At 53.4% G+C, this 22,068-nt stretch overlaps 1 protein-coding gene across 1 annotated transcript in view; it reads left to right on the forward strand.

The window, feature by feature from the left end:
* Positions 1-22,068, forward strand: part of ADARB2 (adenosine deaminase RNA specific B2 (inactive)) — a 403,986-nt gene that overhangs the window by 286,287 nt on the left and 95,631 nt on the right. Inside the window, exon 3 of the mRNA XM_028114708.2 lies at positions 391-1,298. Coding sequence (XP_027970509.1) covers positions 391-1,298 — 908 coding nt within the window. The remainder of the gene's footprint in view (positions 1-390; positions 1,299-22,068) is intronic.

Raw genomic sequence — 22,068 nt, forward strand, 5'->3', positions numbered from 1 at the left:
GTTGGGGCAACGCTGAGGGTTGCCCAGGCCCAGGGCAGGCGGCTGGCCTCAGCCCCGACCCACCACAGCCCATGCCCAGAGCAGGATACAGCAGCAACGCGTGGGGGGCCGGGCGCCCCACACACGCCACCCCCAACACCTCCGTCTCAGAAATGCGTCTCTGCAAGAACTGCCCGGGAATGCGGGTCCTCCTGCCTCCGGGCAAACGGCCCCCACTTCTGGGGTGCTGCTCCCCAGGTCTCCCCGCAGGTGCCCACCCGGAGTTTACCTCCCTAGCTGGCTGGCCATGCTGGTGGCGGGCTCGCGTGCGCCGAGGCCCGGGTCTGCGGCCCAGCGGTGCTGTCGTCAGCTGCCAGTGCCTGGGGTCACGGCTGTCTTTCTCACCTGCAGGTATCAGCAGTGCCGACGTGAAGGAAAACCGCAACATGAGCAACCTGGAGGCCCGGCCCCTGCCCACTGGTGATGGGGCCCGAGGCGGCACGCCCGGCATGAAGAGGAAGAGGCCCCTGGAGGAGGGCAATGGCGGCCACCTGTGCAAGGTGCAGCTCATCTGGAAGAAGCTCTCGTGGTCTGTGGCGCCCAAGAATGCACTGGTACAGCTCCACGACCTGCGTCCGGGCCTGCAGTACCGCATGGTGTCCCAGACCGGCCCGGTGCACGCCCCCGTCTTCGCCGTGGCCGTGGAGGTGAACGGGCTCACGTTCGAGGGCACGGGGCCCACCAAGAAGAAAGCCAAGATGCGGGCAGCCGAGCTAGCCCTGAGGTCCTTCGTGCAGTTCCCCAACGCCTGCCAGGCCCACCTGGCCATGGGCAGCAGCGCCAGCCCGTCCACGGACTTCACCTCGGACCAGGCCGACTTCCCTGGCACGCTGTTCAAGGAGTTCGAGCCGGCCGCCCCCGGCGATGCCTACGCAGGCCGCTGCCCCGCTGATGCCGGGCTGTTGCCCTCCGCCTGCCGGAGGGGACGACTGCTCTGCCACCCCCTGGACCTGGTGGGCCCGGCGCGGCCAGACAGACCCAGGCCGGGCCCTGCGGCCCCGGGCGACAGGAACCCCGTGGTTGTGCTGAACCAGCTGCGCTCCGGCCTGCGCTACGTGTGCCTCGCAGAGCCGGCCGAGAAGCAGCGCACCAAGAGCTTCGTCATGGCCGTGTGCGTGGACGGCAGGACGTTCGAAGGCTCGGGACGCAGCAAGAAGCTGGCCAAGGGCCAGGCAGCTCAGGCTGCCCTCCAGGCTCTCTTCAACATCCGGCTGCCCGGCCACACCCCCAGCAGGAGTAAGAGTTACCTCCTGCCCCAGGTGAGATGCGCAGGTGCTGGGGCAGGTGGTGTTCTTCAGAAGCTAGGAGGACAGGGGTGGTGGCAGGCACCCGGCAGGCCCCTCTGCTCCCAGCACTGCAGGCTCACAGGGCCCCCAACCCCCTCCCGAGAAAGCCAGGCTCTGCTCAGCACCCTCCAAAGGCCCCCTTTCCCAGCCTCATTAGGAGCAGTTTTCGGGCGTGTGGAGAGAGTGAGTCGTGTGGGTGTAAGGAGAGAGTGTCCACACCCCACGTTAGCAGAGCCAGCCCTCATGACAGCGATCCCCCCCCCGGCAAGGGGCAGGAGTGGGGGCCCTGGTCCGCAGAGAGAGGCCTAGCAGGAGGGAGCCCGGCTTCTTCCCCAGACCCGTCGGCCGCTGGGTGGAAAGCAGCATGCGTGAAGTGTGTGCCGGGGGGCGGTCTGGGGGCATCTCCAGCTGGGGGGTCCACAGAGAGCCCCGCGACTGTGGCTTCTCTCATCTCGGTGGTGCCAACTGCAGGCAGGTGCGCGCACAGCTGCCTGGGCACCCCAGCCGGGCCAGACGGAGGCAGGGGTCCGAGGCCTAGGCCAGTGCAAAGCAGAGGGCTCAGGGAGGGAAAGGGCGCTGGAAGCCGGCGGCACAGCCACAGCACGGCCTCTCTGATCGCGACAACGGGTCTGCTTCACACATGGGTTCGGGGAAGACTGCGTAGTGCCGTCCATGTGGCGGGAACTATCCTGATGCCATTTTGAAACATCCTTCCAAGTCTTGTAAGTGCTCACGTGTGCACATCACCCTTTCTCTCGCCGTTCTGAGAACGATCTGTGGGCGCCGCTTCCGGGTCAGATCCAGCGTTCTTGTGCACTTCAGTGTCAACCGAGGACAGAAGTGTCACGGGCGGGTGGGAGTGAGCCCTCCGTGGCTGTGCGTCCCCGCGGAGCACCAGCGCCACACAGCCATCCGAGCCAAGACAGCAGGACAGAGCCCGGAGCGGAGCCTTGACCCAGGCAGGCATTCACTCGTTCCTTCCTTCACTCACTCGTTCACTTGTTCCTTCCATCCTTCATTTGCTCCTCAGCATGGTGGCTGCAAAGCCAGAAGGGATCCACCCCCACTGCGGGGTCAGGGGAGGGAGGAAGACCCCTGAACAGGAATCCCCATTTCTCTGCGGCCTCTGCCCCCGATTCCTTCCTTTCATTTGGGACATTTGTTGAGCATTTTATGGAGCGGGTTGGAGGCGTCTAGACCGCATCGCCGCCTGCCTTGCCTTTCAACCCGCCTTCAAGGGACCCACCATCCAACCATTTGTGGAGCAGCTCAGCACCCGAGCCCGTCCCTGGGCACCTCTGAGGGGGAGGCTGCAGCCCTGCTCCCTCCTCCTGCACCCCTGTTCTGTTTCACGTCTGCCTTTGTTCCTTCCCACCTCTGTGTCTCGGGTATCTGTGGCTTAAACCTGCCAACGGCGCCCGAGGAAGCCACTGTGCTCCCCAGGGCAGGGTGAGCCTTCCCCGAGGAGGCCCCTCGCCCCGGCCCACAGCAGGCCGCCGCCAGCCGGGCCTTTCTCCCCACCCCAGTGAAGGTTGGAGGGTGTCAGGGAGCTCTGGCCACGACACCTTTCCCTTTCATGCTGTCAACCCTGAGCCCTTGGACAGAGGGACCAGGCGGCACCACGGCTTTGTAACAGCCGTTCGCCCCAGGACGCAGGACACCACTCAGAGCCACGGCCGCTGAATGATTTCTCTCTGACAGTCCGCTAACCACCCTGACTGGATGACGGAGGGCGCGGATCAGCGTGAGGGCTGGGGCCATCCATCACAGCCAAGGCACTGCCATCCTGGAGGCTCATTGCCTGCTCGCCTCACCCCTGCACCCCCAGGCTGGGTGGGGCTGAGCAGGCCAGGGGACCCAGGACCCGGCGCCACCAGGGGCTTGACTGAATGTGAATCCCTGTCTTGGAGGCGGTCTGGATTCGGGGGCTGATCTTTAATTCAAAGACAGATCCCAAGAAACCCTGTAAGCCCTGCTGTGCTTTCTTGCTCTGCCCGACACCGCCCGCCCCGTGGTCCTGGGGTCGCCTCACTGTGCTGTCAGTACCTGCACCAGGAGAGCGGCCAGGCACCCAGAAAAGGGAGGCCCCCCCCGACCCGTGGCCCACTGCGGAGGACGGCAGTCCTGCTCGCCGCCGGACTGAGCATTCCAGCGTTCCCAGCCCTGACTCCGGGTCCGCCCCATGCAGGGTGGCCTTAGTGAGCAGGTGACAAACCAAGAGTGTGGTGGGCCACAGAAGCAGCGTCTCTAAGGCTTTCACCCAAGGCTCCGCCTGCCGTGAACAAACCCAGAGTGCTCTCTGCTGGAAGCTCCCTCTGTAAGTGATACACGCTGAAGGAAAGATTCAGACGTGCTGGCACACAGAGCCATGTGGGGTGCATATTGAACACCACTGTGGGCCCCACTTCGGTGGGGTGCTGGGGCGTGGAGCGGGACCCCCGCAGATCTGACTTCCACACAGGTGGTCAGCTCACCTGCACCGTTCAGCCTGGAGAGCAGGACCACGCGGGCCTGGCAGGGCGCGCCAGACGCTCACTCTGTCCTGAAGACAAGTCTAGGTGAGCGCAACCTCCCCAGCACCCGCGGCTGAAGACCTGCGGGGAGCCTGTCCGGAGTGGCTACTGCACTGTGCTGGTCACCCAAGTATCAACCTTGCTGGGGGTGTGGGACATCGACTCCTCCAGGCTGAGTGTAACTCCCCACCAGGGAAGGCAAATTGCATGCACTTGCTTCCACTTCTAGTTTGAAGGAGGAAGTTCTGAAGAACAATATGCTCAGTGACAATTAAAATCGTAGGTATTGATTTCTCTAGGATCTGATTTTCACCAATTCTTTTATCAGGGGTGTTTCTCAGAACTGGGCTAGTTTCGTTCCTTCACTTCCCCAAGATCTGGCTTTGGGTCTCTTATCCAGAAGGCTGAGACCAAGACTTCATTATCAGGTACAGACCTGAGGGGGGGGTCACACTCACAAGTGTGCAGGCTGTGCATCTGCAAATATCAGTTGATAAGGATCATCGACGCAGACCAAGAGGTAGCTGGCCCGTTTTCCTGGCCTGCACTTGGTACACCTTCTCAGGGCAGGACTCCTCTAGCTTACAGGATCCTCATGATAACAAGAACGTGTCAGGATCTACAGACGGTCCCCAACTTAAGATAGTTCACCTCGACGTCTAAGCTTTACGATGCTGCAAAAGTGATACGCATTCAGTAGAAGCCATTCTCTGAGTTTTGAGTTTGGGTCTTGTCCCGGGCTAGTGGCCTCACGAGTGGCTCCCCGTCAGCCCCGCAATCATGGGAGTAACAGGGGATCCAAGGACAACAGTCTCACACCCATACCCGCCATCTGCTCTTCACGGTGAGCACCGTATTCCATACGCTGCGTGAGACCGTCAACACCGGCTAATCAAGTAGGCTTCGTGGGAGAGGATTTGTCCCAACCGCGGGCTGATGTAAATGTTCCGAGCACGTTTCAGGTCAGTGAGCCTATGCTGGGACAGTCAAGGTTAGGGGTATTAAATGCATTTTTGACTTAAGGATATTTTCCATTTACAATAGGTTTATCGGGACCCAACCCCATCAGAAGTCAAGGATGATCTCTAAATGTTCAATCCCTGGAAGCATTATCATAAAAAAAGATAAAATCACAAAATCTCTCTCTCTCTTTGGCCTTCACCTCCCACCCCTAGCATGAAAAGAGTTGAATTCATAAAAGCATTAGATCCCATCAGAAGGGCGTCTCTCCCATCGCCTCCCATGGTGGACAGGAGCAGGCCTTAAAAGGAGAGTGGGTAATGTCAGCGTGGTCTCAGGAAACAGCCCCTCAGGTGAAAACAAGCACGATGACTGACTGCGTGAGCTTCTCTTTCACACTCATTTCACACTGATCCCCTTTGTTTTGTTTTGTTTTGATGTGTCTCAAAGATTTGTCTTTCCCATAGAGTAAGAGAGGGAGCAACTTCAGCCTGTTCACATGGGTGCTTTGCTGGGACCGCGCCCTCCAGGGGTCCTTGCGGGAAAGTAACGCCACCCAGCTCTGCTCCTGCATGTGTCACTACGCTGAGGAGAGGAGAAACCATGGGAATTTATGACACAACGGAAAGGAAACTTTAATAGCAAATTTGGATCAGAGCTCCAGTGCACAGCCCCATTTCATGGAATCTGCCCCCAGAATTAGCTGCAGAATGAGGCCGGGGGGACTGTTGCTGTCTACTCCACAGCTGTGCTGTGGGATGCTAATAGCATGTTTGCACAAATGCGCCGTCCTTCTCCCAAACCCCAAGGTGACCCCCAGCTGCCCCTGGCCACTTTACAGATGGTTTTTCTGATCTCGTACTCCTGCTAATCTCTCTCACTCAATAGGAGTGGTGTCCTAACCGCCATAATGCAAAACCGTTAATTAATATTGCCATAATAAATTAGCAAGAGAAGGGCCCTCAAATTTTAAATAGGCTTAAATTAGAAACAGATAGCTATGGAAATCGTATCCACTTGGCTTGGAAATGGCTTAACACTGTCCACGCTGGTTTCCCCGAAAAACACCCAAAACCAGCAGCAGATGCCCAGGCGTCCTCCCCGTGCAGCTCTGGGGACACAGGAAGGGACAGCCAGGTCTGACTCTGCCGTCGGCCATGGGTCCAGCCTGGGGCAATTCCTGAATGACATCTGAGCAGAGTCCTGGAGCTCTGCGGTTCACACAAGCAGGAAGGACAGTTCTGGACTCCAAGTCACTTTCTTGGAAAAGGCTGGTTTCTTTTGCATGTGGGCACATTGTCTCATCTCCACGTGGCGTACTGTCTGACAGGATTTCAGTTCCTCGGCTGTTCTCCTGTTGTCTCCTCGGGGAGTGGGACTAGGGTCTGACCTCACCACATCCGGGCACCTGCTGGTGCGAGAGACCCGAGGTGGCCCTGACCCATCTTCAGAGCATGACTCTGGCCACGGACACAGCAAGCCAAAGAGGGTGGCCAAGCACTGACCTGGGGCTCTCTGGGGATGTCCCCTGAGCCTCATAGGCATTGCCAGAAGGTGTGGGGGGCCTAGAGGCGTCCGCACCCACCTCCCTTCCCTTGTCCTCCCCTGCTCCACCTAGATGCACTCCCTCGTCACCACTGTCCCCAAAAAGCCGTGTGTAGGGGAACCAGAGCGCTCCTTCCACTCGAAATCATCCAGACAGGTGGTCTCAAAGGCAGTGCTAATCTGGGTACAGTTGGGTTATAAAGAACAGGTGCATACCTGTGCATCCGACTTGGAGAGGTGTGGTCATTGAGAGCTGGGGCAGAGAATGGATTCCACCTAATTGTGGGGAAACATCTGGGTGAGATTCAGCATCTTGGGATGCTCACAAAAGTTAATCTCTGTGGGAGTCCATTCAGGCTGCTCAACAGAATACTGTAGATGGGGTGGTTAATAAACAACAAATTACTCCCCGCGGCTCTGGGGGCTGGAAATCCAAGATCAAGGTGCTGGTAGATCCTGTGTCTGGTGAGGACTCCTCCAGGTCTCGCTGTGTCCTCACGTGGGGAAGGGTCGACAGGGCTCCCTGGGGGCACTAATCCCTCATGGGGGCTCCACCCTCATGACCTCCTCCCTCCCAGACGCCCCGAACCTGACACCACCACCTTGGGGGTTAAGCGTCCCACACAAACTTTGGGGGGGTGGGTCACAAAGATGGACTGGATCCAGCAATCTATGAACCACAAACTTTAAACAGAATGCTGTGCGCTACCATTCAAGTCAGAATAAGCCAACTTAACTCTAACCCACGGCCCCCACCAACTCAGCCTCTTGTCACTCTGCCCTCAGTCCCCATTCCCCCATCTACCCCCACAAGGAGCCAGCACAATTTGCTCAGTTAATGACTAGAAGCATCCTACATGTGATTCCCTGAGCCCTTGCTCAGACCCAGCCCGCGTGAACGTGGGCCGTGCTCCGAGAGAAAACACGCATCTCCGTAACCACCGCGGAAGAACAGACTCACTCGGTGCCACCCATCGTCCAGCTGGATCAGCACCTGAAACACAAGCCCCCTTCCCTGACCACGACCACAGGATGAGGCCTGAGGCCAAGGGCCTTCTCCACAGGATGCCTTTTCATAGATTAACAAGAACAAAGAAACAACTTTGTTTTGCTGCAGAAATGCCCTGTGGGGGGAGGGGACCGTTCTGAAACAGCGGAGAAAAGGCACCTGAGTTGGCCCGGGGCAGCCCCATCCTCCCCTCTCCAAGCTGCAGGGAAGGCCCAGGAACACGTCCTTGATTTGGGGTACTAGCAGTTTATTTGGGAATGCAAATATTAAAAATGTAACATGTTTATGCAAAGTCCATACACAAAGAACCTTGGTCTTTACCATCTCAGATAAATATGGATATCGCCTTATCACTGAGCGTCCCCACAGTGGGGAGCAAGGATGTCTCCTTCCAACTGAACACGGTGATGGCTTTTAGTCAGGACGTGGAGAGACCTTAGAACCACAGCAGACAGGCAGGCGCTGAGGAGGACGTGCAGAGGCCGTCCCCTGTCCCAGCACTAAGAAATTATAAAGTCATAATGCAGACACATTATCACGTCCGATTTTTGTTAACGGCTTTAATCAGATGAGCCAACCAGTCAAGATGAACCCACTTCTTGGACCCACAGAGCCGAATCAGTGATTTCTACGTCTCTCTCTGTCTCTCTCTCCCAGACACATGCACTGTGCACACGATATGCAAACACACGTGGAGGTGTGTAATTCTGCATCGAGAGCGAAGACACTCACCCGCGGTTTGGGCAAAGGTGGAGACACATGCCCATCCTTAGTGTCACATTTCAGAGACTTAGCAAAAGGTGTTTTCCCTGCGTGGTTACCCGACGTCTCTGCAGCTCTGTTTTCGCGTCTGCGAGGGGCTGTTCTGACGATCGTTTCCAGCAAGGGCGCAGCGCCCTCTGACCACCAGTTACTCTCGGTGTTGCAGCGGGAGGCCAGGCCTTCGGAGAGAGACGTGAGGTTTGCTTGGATGCGCAGGCTCCTTACAAGGGGCTGGCAGGGAAAATACAGCCACAACACTTACATGAGCAAAGTATGTGCTGTCCACCCGAAACTCGAATGGACTGGATGGCCTACGTCTCTATTTGCTAAAAACTCGGTGGCCCTGCTTGCAACTGAGGAGCGGAGGGCTTGTCTGTGGCCACCTGCCGTCTTACTCACACCGCCCCGTCCCTCTCAGAGTGCAGAGAAGCCTGATGAGCCGGTGTCATGGGTGCGGACACTGTGCCCCGGGCTGGGCTCCTGCCCTCCCCCCAGGATGCCACCATCCCCTCCAGCGAGGAGCCAGCGTCCAATCTCATTCCCGTGTGAGCGTGTCTTCTGAGGATGCGGTGCTGACACGGGCCAGGACCCCCGGGCTGATGTCGGTGCCCTGGTTCCACGCAGAACCTCTGTGCGCTGGCAGCCATGGACTCCTTTATTCCTTGGCGTTCACTGCCCGGCGTCACTGATGCTCAACTCTAAGAGGCCTGACGTGAGCCCCAGACGGAGCCAGTGTGAGGTTCCCTCATCGAGCATCCCAGTCTCGGTCTCGGGGCGCAGGGCGGGCGGAGCCTCGCTTGGGGCGAGCCCCTCCCCCTCAGCCACCCTGGGTGACGACCAGGGGAGGCCCCAAGGGAGACTTCCGGATTGTTAAGTGGCCACTCGCTCCGTAAGGCTGTGGAAGGCTGCTCTGTAGGTATTTTTTTTGAGAAGAGGGGAGGGAGCAACGGGAGGAAAAGCACCTGCTGCTTGATCCAGAGCAGTGGTACTTCCTGAAAGCAGGCGTCACAGAGGCCACCACCCAGGCGTCCCCCCAGAATGAAGCCCAGCTCTCTCTGGCCACCCTCCTGGGTCAGATCAGTGCCCCGGGCAGACACTGCCACCACCAGGGCAGGTAGACATCATGGATGCCAGGATGACCTGCTGTCCCAGAAGGTTCTAGAAGCCTGTCTGCCTCCCTGGAATTGTTCTGCAGGTCTCCAACCACCCAGGTGGTTGTGATTACACAAGCAGCCTCTCAACACCTCTGCTTGTCTGGGTTTTGTGACCACACACACCCTCCTGTGGCCCATGAGGGGAGAAAGGCAGCATTTTATAGAAGGAAGAGGGCTGGCCACGACCAGCCAGCCTGGAGCCCCACCGAACCTTCATTTCCTGGTTTCCCCAGAACTGACCGACAGGTCGCCTCACTGTCATAGCACGTGGAAAAAACCTGCTAAACTTCTCTCTTTGGTGAGGATGCTGAAGCCTTTAACAACACATTTATACATTTGTACAAGGCACATGCAATGTCCAGCGTGCGTACCGTATGTACTTGCGGGATACACGTTTACACAAGGCACGTGCCGCGTGCATACCATATGTACTCAGGGGCTCAGGTGCTGAGGGTCGCAGCGGCGAGACAGGGGGCCTGGGGCCCCTTTCAGGGCATGTGGATTCCTCCTGCAAGACAGGGCTCCTACAAGGAGACTGTGGCTGACTTTGCAGCAAGAACAGCCCTGAGCTAACTGCATCATTTCTGTCCATCCTGGAAGCCTCTTTAATCTTCAGCTTCTACTCTATGTTGCTAGGATCCAGGGAGGTCATAACTACACCTGCTTTGAACGCCACACAGACCACGCACATGCCATCCTTCTCTCTCCAAACCAAGATCCACAAAACAAAGAAAACAAAAATTCTGGCCCATGCTAAGAGCACATCTAACTGAAATCCTGTGTTTGCAAAAACTGCAAAAACATTTTTTTAATCACTCAAGCCTTTTAAATTTCAATATTTTCTCCCACATTCCAACAGAGAGCTTTGGGGATCCCTTCCCTTCATGAACACAGCCAAGAGTCTTGCTATTGAGATGGAGAGAACTTCAAAAAAAAAAAAAAGAATAAAAAGTCAGAATAATAAATGGCAGGAGACAGGGGAGTGATGTGGCAAAACCCCTCTTTTCCCAACCCGCTTCCCAGCCCCGAGACCAAGGAGCCGGTGGACAAAGACCAGAATGGCAGGGGTCTGGGAAGGAGGTGTCCAGAGAGAGGCTGAGGTGCCCAGCATGACCAGCTTCCTCACCTGGGCCGGATGAGGCTGACTTTCCCAAGTGCCCGCGACTCACAGGCAGAGCCGACACCTGTGCCCAGCCTCCACCAGGAGCAGACAAGCGCAGGATGTGGGGGGTGGAAGGTGGAGAGGAAACACCAGGCATAATCGTGTCTAGAACGTGCCCGGATGCCATGCCCCCGATGCGCGGGGAGGCGGTGTGCTGACGAGGGGAGCTCTGAGCTCCAACATCTGAATCTCAGCCCCGGCCCCACCGTCTGGGGGGCTGAACAGCCTAGCCTCCTCCCTGTGAAGCGGGCACGTTGACAGGAGCGGCCACACCACACGCATCCTGGCGACCGGTCAGATGCTGACTCCATATCTACACCCGAACCGCCGTGTTTGTGAGCGAGCGGGAGGAAAGAGCCCAGGGGACGGGGTCCTGGTGGGACGGCCCCCAGGCCCTGCGTCCTGGACAAATGGCACCTTCTGCTGTCTGCAGTGGCCACATCGGGTGGAAGGGACACGGAGGATCAGAAGGGAAAAGCGTCACAGGAAAAATGAACCGATGGCAAAGGAGTGACGTTCAGCCGCGGGAACCCGGGGGTTTCTGGCTGACGCTCACTGGACTCGAGCCCGATGTAGCTCTCACCTGTTTGGGCCACAGAACACTTGGAGGCCCACAGTCACATGCACGATGGGCTCCCTGTCCCCTCGGCCATCGAGACCCTCGCTCTCCAAGAAAATGTCAGAATGCAAGACGGGAAAGTGAGGCCATACAAATAGCTTCAAAACTCTCACCATCTACACCAAAAGGTCTTTCCAAACCTTGTGTTCCATCGTTGGGACATCTGCACATGACCTCAAGTAGGTCGGCACCATCACAGACGGACACCTCTGTCTCCGAGGGACCAGGACAACCTCCGCCAAGGGTAACTGTTCAACGTTTTGGCGCTGGAGAAGCTCCCCCTCTTAATGGAAGTGCTGACTTGGAAACTATCCAAGGTTTGGCACAAATCCACTGTTCCTCGCACTGGCTGGTATTTTTTGCTTTGTCTGTCTGCTTTTAATCCCTTTTGTAATCATAGCAAATGGGTACAGGCCGAAGGCATCAGGAAAGAAAAACAGCAAAGATATAGGCCGGGGGTTGGTGGAGAATCTTTACAAACTGCTAAATGAATTAGTGGAAGGCTCTGATGGACCCCCCCACATGAAACCGCTAGGAGGACCGGCACCTGGAGGATGCCGCTCTCCTGAGAGTTCAGCCCACAGGAGATGCAGGGAGATCCGCGCCCCTGTGAATGCATTGTTGCAAAGCTACAGACCCCAACTCGATCCCCTTGTTCCCTGGGGCTCAGGGTTGGCCCTGAAGGAAGGCCGCTGTGGGCTGGGTGTACGATTATGCCACCAGGGAGGGACACAGCCGGATGGCTAGGAGCCATGGAACCGAGAACCGGAGGGATCCCAAAGGAAAACAGTGCTTCGAATCCAGAAGCTGGGCCCCTGCAGAGGCTGCTGGTGATTGCACAATGTGCACATGAGCTGGGACGGAGTGGGCACTGGGACGAACGAGCAGGTGGCGCCACGGCCCAGACTCCTGCGAAGGAGCAGAGGACCTGCCCAGCACTCCCTTTTTAGAGCCTGGAACCAACTCGCTGGCAGAGAAGAGAGGAAGGTGGCTCTGTCTTCCTTCGGCCAGAGGTCCCTGCCTCTCCGTTTCTCCGTCCACCGGGGCTGGGGTCTCAGGGAGCCGTCCTAGGGGCTTGGATTGCGGCTGGCTCTCCTGGAGGAGCCATGGTCCTGGGAGGCCGTCCTAAGTGGAAAATCCATGTGAGTTAAAACTCCACACCGTTCTAGACAAGATCTCAGACCACTAGTTGGACCTGATTTTCTTGTTTCAATATTTTCCCTATAGCAGGGTTTAGGAGGGAAGTTAAAGCGAACATTTTATTTAACATGAATCTGAAGAATGGAAACTGGAAATGGGGAAAGATTGATAAAAAAAAAATGAAGTCTTTCTGCAGTGCAGTTATCGGGGAGCAGAAGCAGTGAGCCAGGGGCAGCCCAAGACCGCCGGACTCTCGGGTGAACGAGCTGAAATGTGCAGACCGCACGTGGGACGGAGATTTGACTGCATCCTTGTCAGCTAGTGACAGTCACCCGTGTGAATGGCCATCCTGTTTTCAGGAGATGCCCGTGGGGTTTGGAAACTGTGGTCCTCCTCCGGCTTCCTTCAAGGGGACTGGCTTCCATGGGTGTGTCTCAGTTAAAACAGGTGCTGTGTTTCAGGACATGAGGATGTGCAACTCTGCAGCAACATTAAAGGCCGAGACAAGGCCCGCGCCAGCCCCAGACCCGGAGCAGGCTGGGGCGACTGCTGTCTGGAAGCAGACTCCAGCGTGCCCGGCCTTGTGAATAAGGTCCCGCCTCTACGGTCCCACGAGTTACCTTGAGAGATTCATGACACACTCCCTAACTTCTCCTGGCACTGGAAACGGGAATGAAACACGACGAAATCAATGTGGTAAAACAGCATGGACGATCGGAACCCAGACCACAGAATGGGTGTCGGATCTGATTCTGAGTGCCTGCCGCCTAGGGGTGAGGAGGCAAGGGGAGGGACGGGAGGTGGAGGGGTGGCGGCAAACATGCACGCAGTTCGATGGCATCACCTAAACCCACCAGTTCGAAGAAACCAGATGGACCACATGCTTAAACACCTGGAAAGTCAAGCCAGCCCCTAGCTCACCTGTCGCGGGAGCCAAAATCTAGCCGCTCTTTCACCATGCTTGACGTAGCCGTGCCACTGGTCTGCAGTGCGGTCTGGATCCCAACATGTGGCTATTGGGTCAAGTGCCGGAATTTGATTTGGAGAGAAGTGCACATCCGCACACCCCTGCACAAGGTGCTCAGATGCATGCGCCATATGGACCCACCTCATCTATCTCAACTGGTAACTGACTGACTTTGTAGAAGTCGACTCGTGGTTACGTATAAAGCTCACCAACAAATCTCTCTGAGTTCATGCTAAAATCGCCCGTTCCACGACCTCCTGCCTGCTGGCTTCTGGTGTCCAGAGTGGATCCCCGCCACCAGGCCACGTGCTATTTCCACTGCAGGAGACGGGAGCAGACGGAGGCTCAACAGCCACCACAAAGGCCACGGCCACTGAGAACAGCAGAGGAATAGCGGAGGTAATGAGCTGAACCACCCCGAGAGTAATTCCTCCTCGCACTAAGGACGGTAATAAACTTCACCTGACACGGGTAACCCTCAGCAGGCTGAGAAGGTGTAATTTTTTTCTACAGAGAACTTCTGTGGTCTTCGGAGGGTGAGCAGGGTACAGGAAATGTCTTTTCCGTGAGGAACACCTCATAACTCACAAGGAGTTGAACCTAAATGGAGTTGCAAAGGTCATTCTTATTTTATAACAAGAAGGAATTTCCAAGGAGCCTTCAAACCCTTCATTTCCCTTCCTCAGACACACAGGACTCGTACATCATATGTAGAATTATCTGCCTCCCTACAGCAAGGGTATTCATTTAATAAATATCGAGGGGGCTCCCACAATGTATTCAGGTGTGCGAGAATCTGAAAAACGTCCTTTAGATGCTTAGAGCATTAGTTAGACACCAAGTATTTAAGGCACTGATGAACTGGGGATAAATATGATGAAATTCACTGGGAAAGTCACAGTGAGCATGAGACAGACACAAGAATCACACAATAATGAGATAATTGCCTTAAAGGAGGTGCTACTGCATTCCACACGGGCTGTCAGGTTATTGCAAAGTGAGTAACGTTGTAACTGTTTTATAGACTCCCACTGTTGGAAAGCCTCCTGCCCTGAATCCTGTGGTAAAGCAAAGAATAATTTTGAAATGAATTGGTGCTAAATTTATATGCATTCCACAAATTTGAATGTTTGCATATTGGAGTTTCTTAAAATGGGGGACACGTTTAGAAATCACTAGATTTTACAACGAAATTATTCTTGAATAAGAGTTAATTATGTTTACATTTGTCATGAAGATATATGGAAACATGCTATGAATGGTCATATTAACCACAACAGCCAAATGTGAAGCCCCACTTAGTACTATTCAAATCCAAATTCAGTGTTAAGGCACTTGGAAGGCAGTTTATTTGTGATGCAAACATATCTCTGACTTGTATGCACTAAATAGAATAAACAAAGCAATGAGCTAGTTGCAAAAACAATGAGATAATCAGGATGTGCAAATTTTGCTTTGATGACTTTTAAAATCAGAAAAAAAAAGTGAAAGAGTATATCCTGTTTAGGCAGGGACTTATTTATTCTTGTTTAAGATGTATTAAAATGTTCCTTAAGGTCTAGAAAAGACATAAATGATTGCCAAAGTTTGCTCATAGCTCAATTGATGGCTTATAAACTGTCAAGCCTACTTGCAAAGCGACTGGTTTCCATGTATCCATCCAGCCAGCCAGCCATCCATCCGTCCATCCATCCATGCATCCATGCATCCATCTGTCCATCCACCCACCCATCCATCCATCCATCCAACCATCCATGTATACATCTATCCCTCTATCTACCCACCTGTCCATCCATCCATCCATTCATCCATCCATGCATCCATCCATCCATGCATCCATCCATCCATCTGTCCATCCACCCACCCACACATCCATCCATCCAACCATTCACACATTTTACAAGTATTTAATGAGCATACTCTGACTCAGGTGATGTTCCAGGTGCTAGGAATACACAGAGGTGAATAGGATAAAGAACTCCCTCTTGAGAATTGCTCAGAGCTGGTCAGTGGGTTCCCCAAATTGTGGTCCAGTATTCCCGGCATAACATCTGCCTGGGTGTCACATCTTAAAAATGCAGATACTGGGCACTTAGCCTAGACGTGCCAAATGAGAATATCTCGGGCTGCATTTTCAACAAGTACCCAAATGATTCTTAGTCATGCTAAAATTTCAGAATTGAACTCAGGGAAAGGTTTGAAATGAAAACAAGTGATGACAATACGTTTTACTGCACTGTTGTAGAGATGTGTTAAGCGTCCGGTAAAAGCTGAGGAGAGAGGGCTAACTCAGATCCCACAAAATAAAGACTTTTTGTTACAAGAGCACATCCGACCACACAGGACCTGCACAAAGAAGTTCCCACATTCTGTAGAAAACCAAACAGTAAAATATGAAGCTAATTTTAATTCTATACAAACGTGTTTGGCTTTGTGAAAAACTTTCCTTATAAAAGGAAAGCTGCAAAATCGCAGAAAATAATCCACCTTGAAATCTTAAAGATTCATCTATTAAGGTTGTAAATCTTAATAAAAGGATATTAAAGTAGCTGGATAGACAGATGTGAATCACAACAATAAATGTACGCATACCTAAGTAAAGAGCGTGTGTGTGTGTACACGCACAAGCAAATACTCTTACTCCCCTGAAGCGTATTTCTCTTTCAGAAGCACAGAGCGACTGACCCGCGAGGCTCACGTGTGACAGCTGCAGGGGCTATACTGCCCACAGCACCCAACACCGTCATATTTTCTAATGTATTTGACCTGAAAGAGGGGCTGATCTCTTTCATACATCATGTCATTCACTAATTAATTAATACAAAACTGATCATTAATCCACTTGCTGGATATCCGTGAACACCTGCTCCATGGCACACGCGGCCCTCTTCCTCCAAAATGCGTCCCGCTCCACGGCTGACGCTGGGAAAGGGACCAGGCAGCAGGCCTGCCTTGTGTCACGGCTTGCAACCTTCCCAGAGGTGACAGGCTGCACAGAAATGACTTCGTTGTGCTCCGTCTGATTTATAAACATTCCCACCATGAGGTTTATCTGCACTTGTGAGAACAGCCCTGGAGTGCTCGGTGTCCATCTTTGAGAGACTTTTACTGACCAAGTTAGGTACAGAGGGAGCGGGGATCGTGTTTGGGGTCGGCATGGCCGGGGCCTTGCGTCAGATGGAGTGCGGCCAGGGCGTGAGCGGGCCTGACCATGGGTCTTCCCGCCAGCACAACAGCCGCGGCCCCGCCTATGCAGGGCGGTGAGCCTTTCTCATCTTACTCGATGAGACTTTCCGGTCTTTGGCTGGTGGGCTGCCCCACCCTTCCCCAGGCATCACCTGCTCTTCCTGCCTCTGCACACGTTTGTTTTCCTCGGTGCCCTTTCTCTGCTACACACAGACACACACACACACACACACACACACACACACACACACACTCTGCCTACTACTAGAATTGTGTACTCGTGTGATGAGAAAAACTAGGCCGGTGTAAGGATAATGACCCGCTGACACCAAAAGCACCCTCAGCATGGCTCGGGCTCAGCAGCGCTGTGCGGAGAGGTGGGGGGGCCCTGGGGTCAAGACTGGACTCGGTACCATCTGCATGACTTTGGGCGCACTGCCTACTCACCGTTCGGTAAGGCTGGTGAGGAGGGGTACCGACCCGCAGGGCCATGGTGAAGTGCCCTTTCTTGGACCTCATCCTTCCCCACAACACAACGCTAGCCGCCTAAGTACCGTGTAACATAGGACAACTCCAAAGTAAGCAATTATGGCACCAAAGTTAGTCAAAACCAGGGGAAAGCTAGTGAATATCAAGTAAACTCAGCTACGTCCAGGACACTTCTAATGAGCTTGGCAACCGAGTGAGAAACGGATCAAGCACTTTCTTTAAGGAGCTCAGGGACCCTGCTCTGCGATGGTCACTTGCACTTGGCGCTGGCAATCAATAGTGAGCACGGGGCCCCGGACCCAGAAAACGGGCCAGCCTGAGACGAGGCTCCCCACAAATGGCTCTGCTTCGGCCAACACGATCTGCTGCTCCACACCTGGCCTTCTTTTGTGTTTGTTAAGGACAGGGAAGGAGACAAGGAAAAATCTGGGTAACCTAAAATCCAGAGGAAGGGAAACAGTAACTGTGCTCCCCATTGTAACTGGATAAGTTATTTTTACTTACAACTAGTCAATTTAGTCAAATCATTTGAAAGTTTTGAGGTTTTTCCCTCAAACTGATGTATCCTGTCTGAATTAATTAACCAGATATCACCAAAAAACCAAAATTACAAAAACATGCAAAAGAAGGGGAGGGAAGTTCTCTCCCTTTCTATCCTCTGCTCTCGGCGGTAAACACTTCATGGTCTTGGAGTCCTGAGAATTCTTATGTCAAAATATCAAAAACATGCCATTCTTTGTTGCAATATTTTTCATTCATCAGCAAAAGGTATCATCATCTATTAGATGCCCCAAACAGCAGGAGAAACCGGTGCTGGTCAACAAGCATCCCCAGGCCGTCCTGTTTGCAGATCTAGGATCTCAACACCTGGCTTCACCGCCCTGAGGGTCACACGGATGCCAGTGGGGTGAACAGTAGGTGGCATTCTGAGTCAGACCAACCCCATCACATCCAAATGCTGTAGGCTCACCGTTTCAAGAGTGGTTTTTCTGAAAGCCTTCCACGCTGCCCACCATATCCCGGGTACCAGAGATTTCCAAACACACCTAATAGCCTGCTGGATCACTGCAAACGGACGGGTCCGTAACCGATCAGCCTCGTGTGTTAAAGTCTCCAAAGTGTGGCACGTGTAGATGGTGCATCAGGGTAAAAGAAGAAAATCTAAACCTTTTATTACTTTGTATTTTAATCTCATTATTTTTATAACAATTTTATTGGGCTAAATCAGATACCGTAAATTCCTTTCAACATGTGTGATCCAGTGGTTTTTAGTATATTCACAGAGTTGTGCAAACATTACCACCATCTAATTTTAGAACAGTTTCACCACCCCGAAAAAAACCCTATTAGCATTCTCCCTTCCCCCAGCCCCTGGCAACCACAGATCTACCTTCTGACTCTAAGGATTGGCTTACTCTGCACATTTCACATAAATGGAATCATACAACTTGCAACGTTTCGGGTCTGGCTTCTTTCACTTAGCATATTTTATTCAAGATCCATCGGTGATCTAGAATATATCGGTTGTTCATTCATTTTTATAGCCAAATAACACTTGATTTTATGGATGTACCACATTGTCTTTATCCATTCGTCTGTGGATCCATCCAACATTTGGGTGGTTTCCACTTTTGGGCATTATGAATAATGCTGCTATGAACATTGGCATACATATATTTGTGTGGACATGCATTTTCACTTCTCCTGGGTATACACCTAGCAGCGAAGTGCTGTTTCTAAATGTACTTAACATTTTGAGAAATTTCCAATCTCTCTTCCCAAATGGCTGCATCACTTACAGTCCCGCCGGAAATGAATGGGGGCTCCAGCTTGCCCACATCCTCGCCAACACCGTTATCTGTCCTCTGGATCTAAGCCACCCTAGTCGGTGTGAAATGGTATCTCAATGTAGTTTGGACTTGCATTTCCCTGATGACTCATGATCTTGAGTATCTCTTAATGAGTCACTTGCTATGGGTATGTCTTCTTTGGAGAAACACCTGTTCAGATTCTTGGACTGTTTTTATTTGGGTCTTTTATTTCCTGAATTATAAGATTCCTTTATATATTCTGGCTACTAGTCCCTTATCAGACGGGAAAGGACTTGCAAATATTTTCTCCCATTCCAAGGGCTGTCTTTGCACTTTCTTGATAACGTCCTTTGAACGTCCTTTGAAGCATGGAAGTTTTTAAATTTGATGAAGCCCAAATGATCCATTTTTCCTTTTGTGACTTGTGCTTTTGGTGTCATGGCTAAGAAATCATTGCCTCACCAAAGTCATGAAGATGGATGGACTCCTGGGTTTTCTTGCAATGGCTTTATAATTTCAGCTAGAATCTCCAGGATAGTGGTGAATAGCAGTGGTACGAACAGACACAGTAGTCTTATTCCTGATGGTAGGGTGAAAGCATTCAGTCTATCACTGTTGAGTGTGATGTGAGCCCTGGATTTTCATAGTTGTTTCTCAGGTTAAGGGAGTTCTCTTCTGTCCCTCATTCATGGAACATGTCTCCTTATTTTTTTAATTTCTATTTTTGTGTATATTTTACAAATTACATTAATAGAACAGTTTGTACCATCTGTAAATGAGCTGATATGTGTATGTGGAATGAACAGTCAAAGCTACTTTAGACAGAAGACTCCAGGCCTCTGACATGGCATCACCAAGCCCATGGCCATGACCAGCCCACGCCAGGAAGGTCCACCTCACGCTACACATCACGGCCCAGACTCTGCTGACCTCTGTTCTGATGCCCGAGAGGGCACCAAGTGAGTGTGTGGCTCAGTCAACCCCAACTCATCTCTCCTTGCTGAAGAAGTCTCTATTCCATCCTCAGATGCAAAAGAACATGCATAAAACTCAGCGACAATCCAGTTATACCCTACTTTGAAGGAAATACAAAGATAGTAAAGTACCACTCAAGGGAAAAGACCATTGAACGTGTCACTTCGGTCTGAGAAAACCTCTAGTGATGTCTATGTATGATCAGGAAAAGCTAAGACAACAGATCATTTCTTCGACACGGCTTCCCTAGGCCTACAACCTGAGCCACAGGCACCCAATCCGGAGCATTCCCAGCAGGCAGCGGCAGACAGACAACCAGCCCCTGACCAAGCCTGTCCCACCACACCGGGAACACTTCAAGTACCCAGGTTGGTCCGTGACATGCGGAATCTGGGGCCAGTGCCTGGCTAAGAGGCCACCATATGTGGATCTTAAATGCAGCAAAGATGCAGTGTTTCGGAGAGCAGTCAAAACGAGATCGAGGCAGCTGTCCACAAGCACCCTCAGCTCCCGAAGAGGCTGTGCAAGGCAGCAAAGTTCGGGTGAGAGCTGATGGGGCAGAACCATGAGCAGAAGGGAGATGAGAGGTGTGCTTTGGAGAGCGACAGGCAGACAGCCTGGAAACCTGGATATAAGACCCCGGCATGCTGGGAAGGCTGCACCCGGCCTGGCCTGCTCCCTCCCCGCGTGGACGCCTGCTTGAACCTCTTGAAACACCAGGGCCTCCTCTTTCCAGTCTGAAAGATTCTGAACAAACGATACATTTTAATAGATTTAATTATTTAAACTCTTGGGGTTTTTCTTATTTTATTCACACTTTCATGACCATCAATGCCTGGATTTACATTTAAAAATAAATAGTCTGACAAGCTTTACATCTCAACGGGCAACAGATGCAGAAATGAGGCGGCTGCCATGCAACTCTCCGCCGTGCTGAAATGCAACCCTGCAGCATGGTATTAAACCCGTCATCTGCACACGCTGCAGCGTGAACTCCGTGCTGAAGCAGAGCGGCGGGTCTGAGCTCGATGGATCATAGATCAGCACACTGACAGACTTCTGGAGCCGCCTTTCTTCTCCTGAGCTGCTCCGTGATGAGCGTCGAGAAGTCAGAGGTTTATGTGCCAGAGATCTGTGGGGCGAGTCTGACACGGGAAGGCAGCAGGGCATCCCCTCCACTTCATCCGCAAGCTGGGGGAGCCCTGCCCTGTTCCGGGAACATCTGCAAACTACAACGTGAACCAGACCCCTGGGATATGCCATAGCTTGACCTGTTCAGGAACAATGAGAAACACCGAGCAGGCTTGCCTCCGAGAGCTGCCCTTCGCGTGGCATCCTCCAAGCTAGCGCTTGGGCACCGGCTGCCCCGTCCATCCCCGCTGACCACCGGAGGAGGTAAAACGATGGGGTGCCCGCCGGCGCACCAGTACTGCCTCTGAGCTCCACATGTCCACCCGTTTGGAACCGTCCTGCGAGGTTGGTCCAGGAACAGCTCGGCCCCATGTCACCAGCCTGCTGCCCCCTGCCGATCCCCCGGGCTGCTCTCCGCCACCAGCTAATCCTGGGGCCCCCACGCTTCACCCCAGAGAAGCGGTGGCACACGGTGATCCCACTTCTCACTAGCTCAGGGACCCAGAGGACCTAGCTGCACCCGCTGTGGGTTCCCTCCATTTTCCCAGCAGACCCTGCTTGCTCCGCGAAGCTGCCCCAGCAATCTCTCTGAGGCTCCCACTTGGTCATGTTTCGCACCTGCTCAGAATCCTTCAGTGCCTCCCCCACAGCATCGAGGCCAGGCCTGCCGTGACCAGAGCACTGCCTCTGAACCGGGCGTCAGGAATCGGCCCCCTCCGCAGCCACGCCCTGAGGGGCTCCCCTGGCTCTGAAGCCAGGCTCTGCCCCTGCAGGTACCGTTCCCCCGCTGGAACCACCGTTCCCAACCCCTGACCCGCCGCCTCTGTCGCCCATCAGCCTCCAAATACTTCATCATCGCCCTTCACAGTACCCTCCCAGCCCAGGCGGCTGCCACCTCTGGCTGCTGCAGCGCTCCGTGATGTCCCTCTGTGATGTTGCTCACGATGTCGCTCGTGGTGTCCCTCTGGGATGTCGCTCGTGATGTCCCTCCATGATGTCACTCATAATGTTGCTCCGTGATGTCCCTCCATGATGTCACTCCATGATGTCACTCGTGATGTCCCTCCATGATGTCACTCATAATGTCACTCCGTGATGTTGCTCACGATGTCGCTCATGATGTCCCTCCATGATGTCACTCCATGATGTCCCTCCATGATGTCCCTCCATGATGTCACTCATAATGTTGCTCCATGATGTCACTCGTGATGTCCCTCCATGATGTCACTCCATGATGTCACTCGTGATGTCACTCCATGATGTCACTCATAATGTCGCTCCGTGATGTCTCTCTGTGATGTCATTCTGTGATGTCCCTCG

Source organism: Eumetopias jubatus, unplaced genomic scaffold (genome assembly GCF_037043125.1).
Source record: "Eumetopias jubatus isolate StellerSeaLion01/CBP00866 unplaced genomic scaffold, mEumJub1_p1.0 scaffold_8, whole genome shotgun sequence".
Lineage (NCBI taxonomy): Eukaryota > Metazoa > Chordata > Mammalia > Carnivora > Otariidae > Eumetopias > Eumetopias jubatus.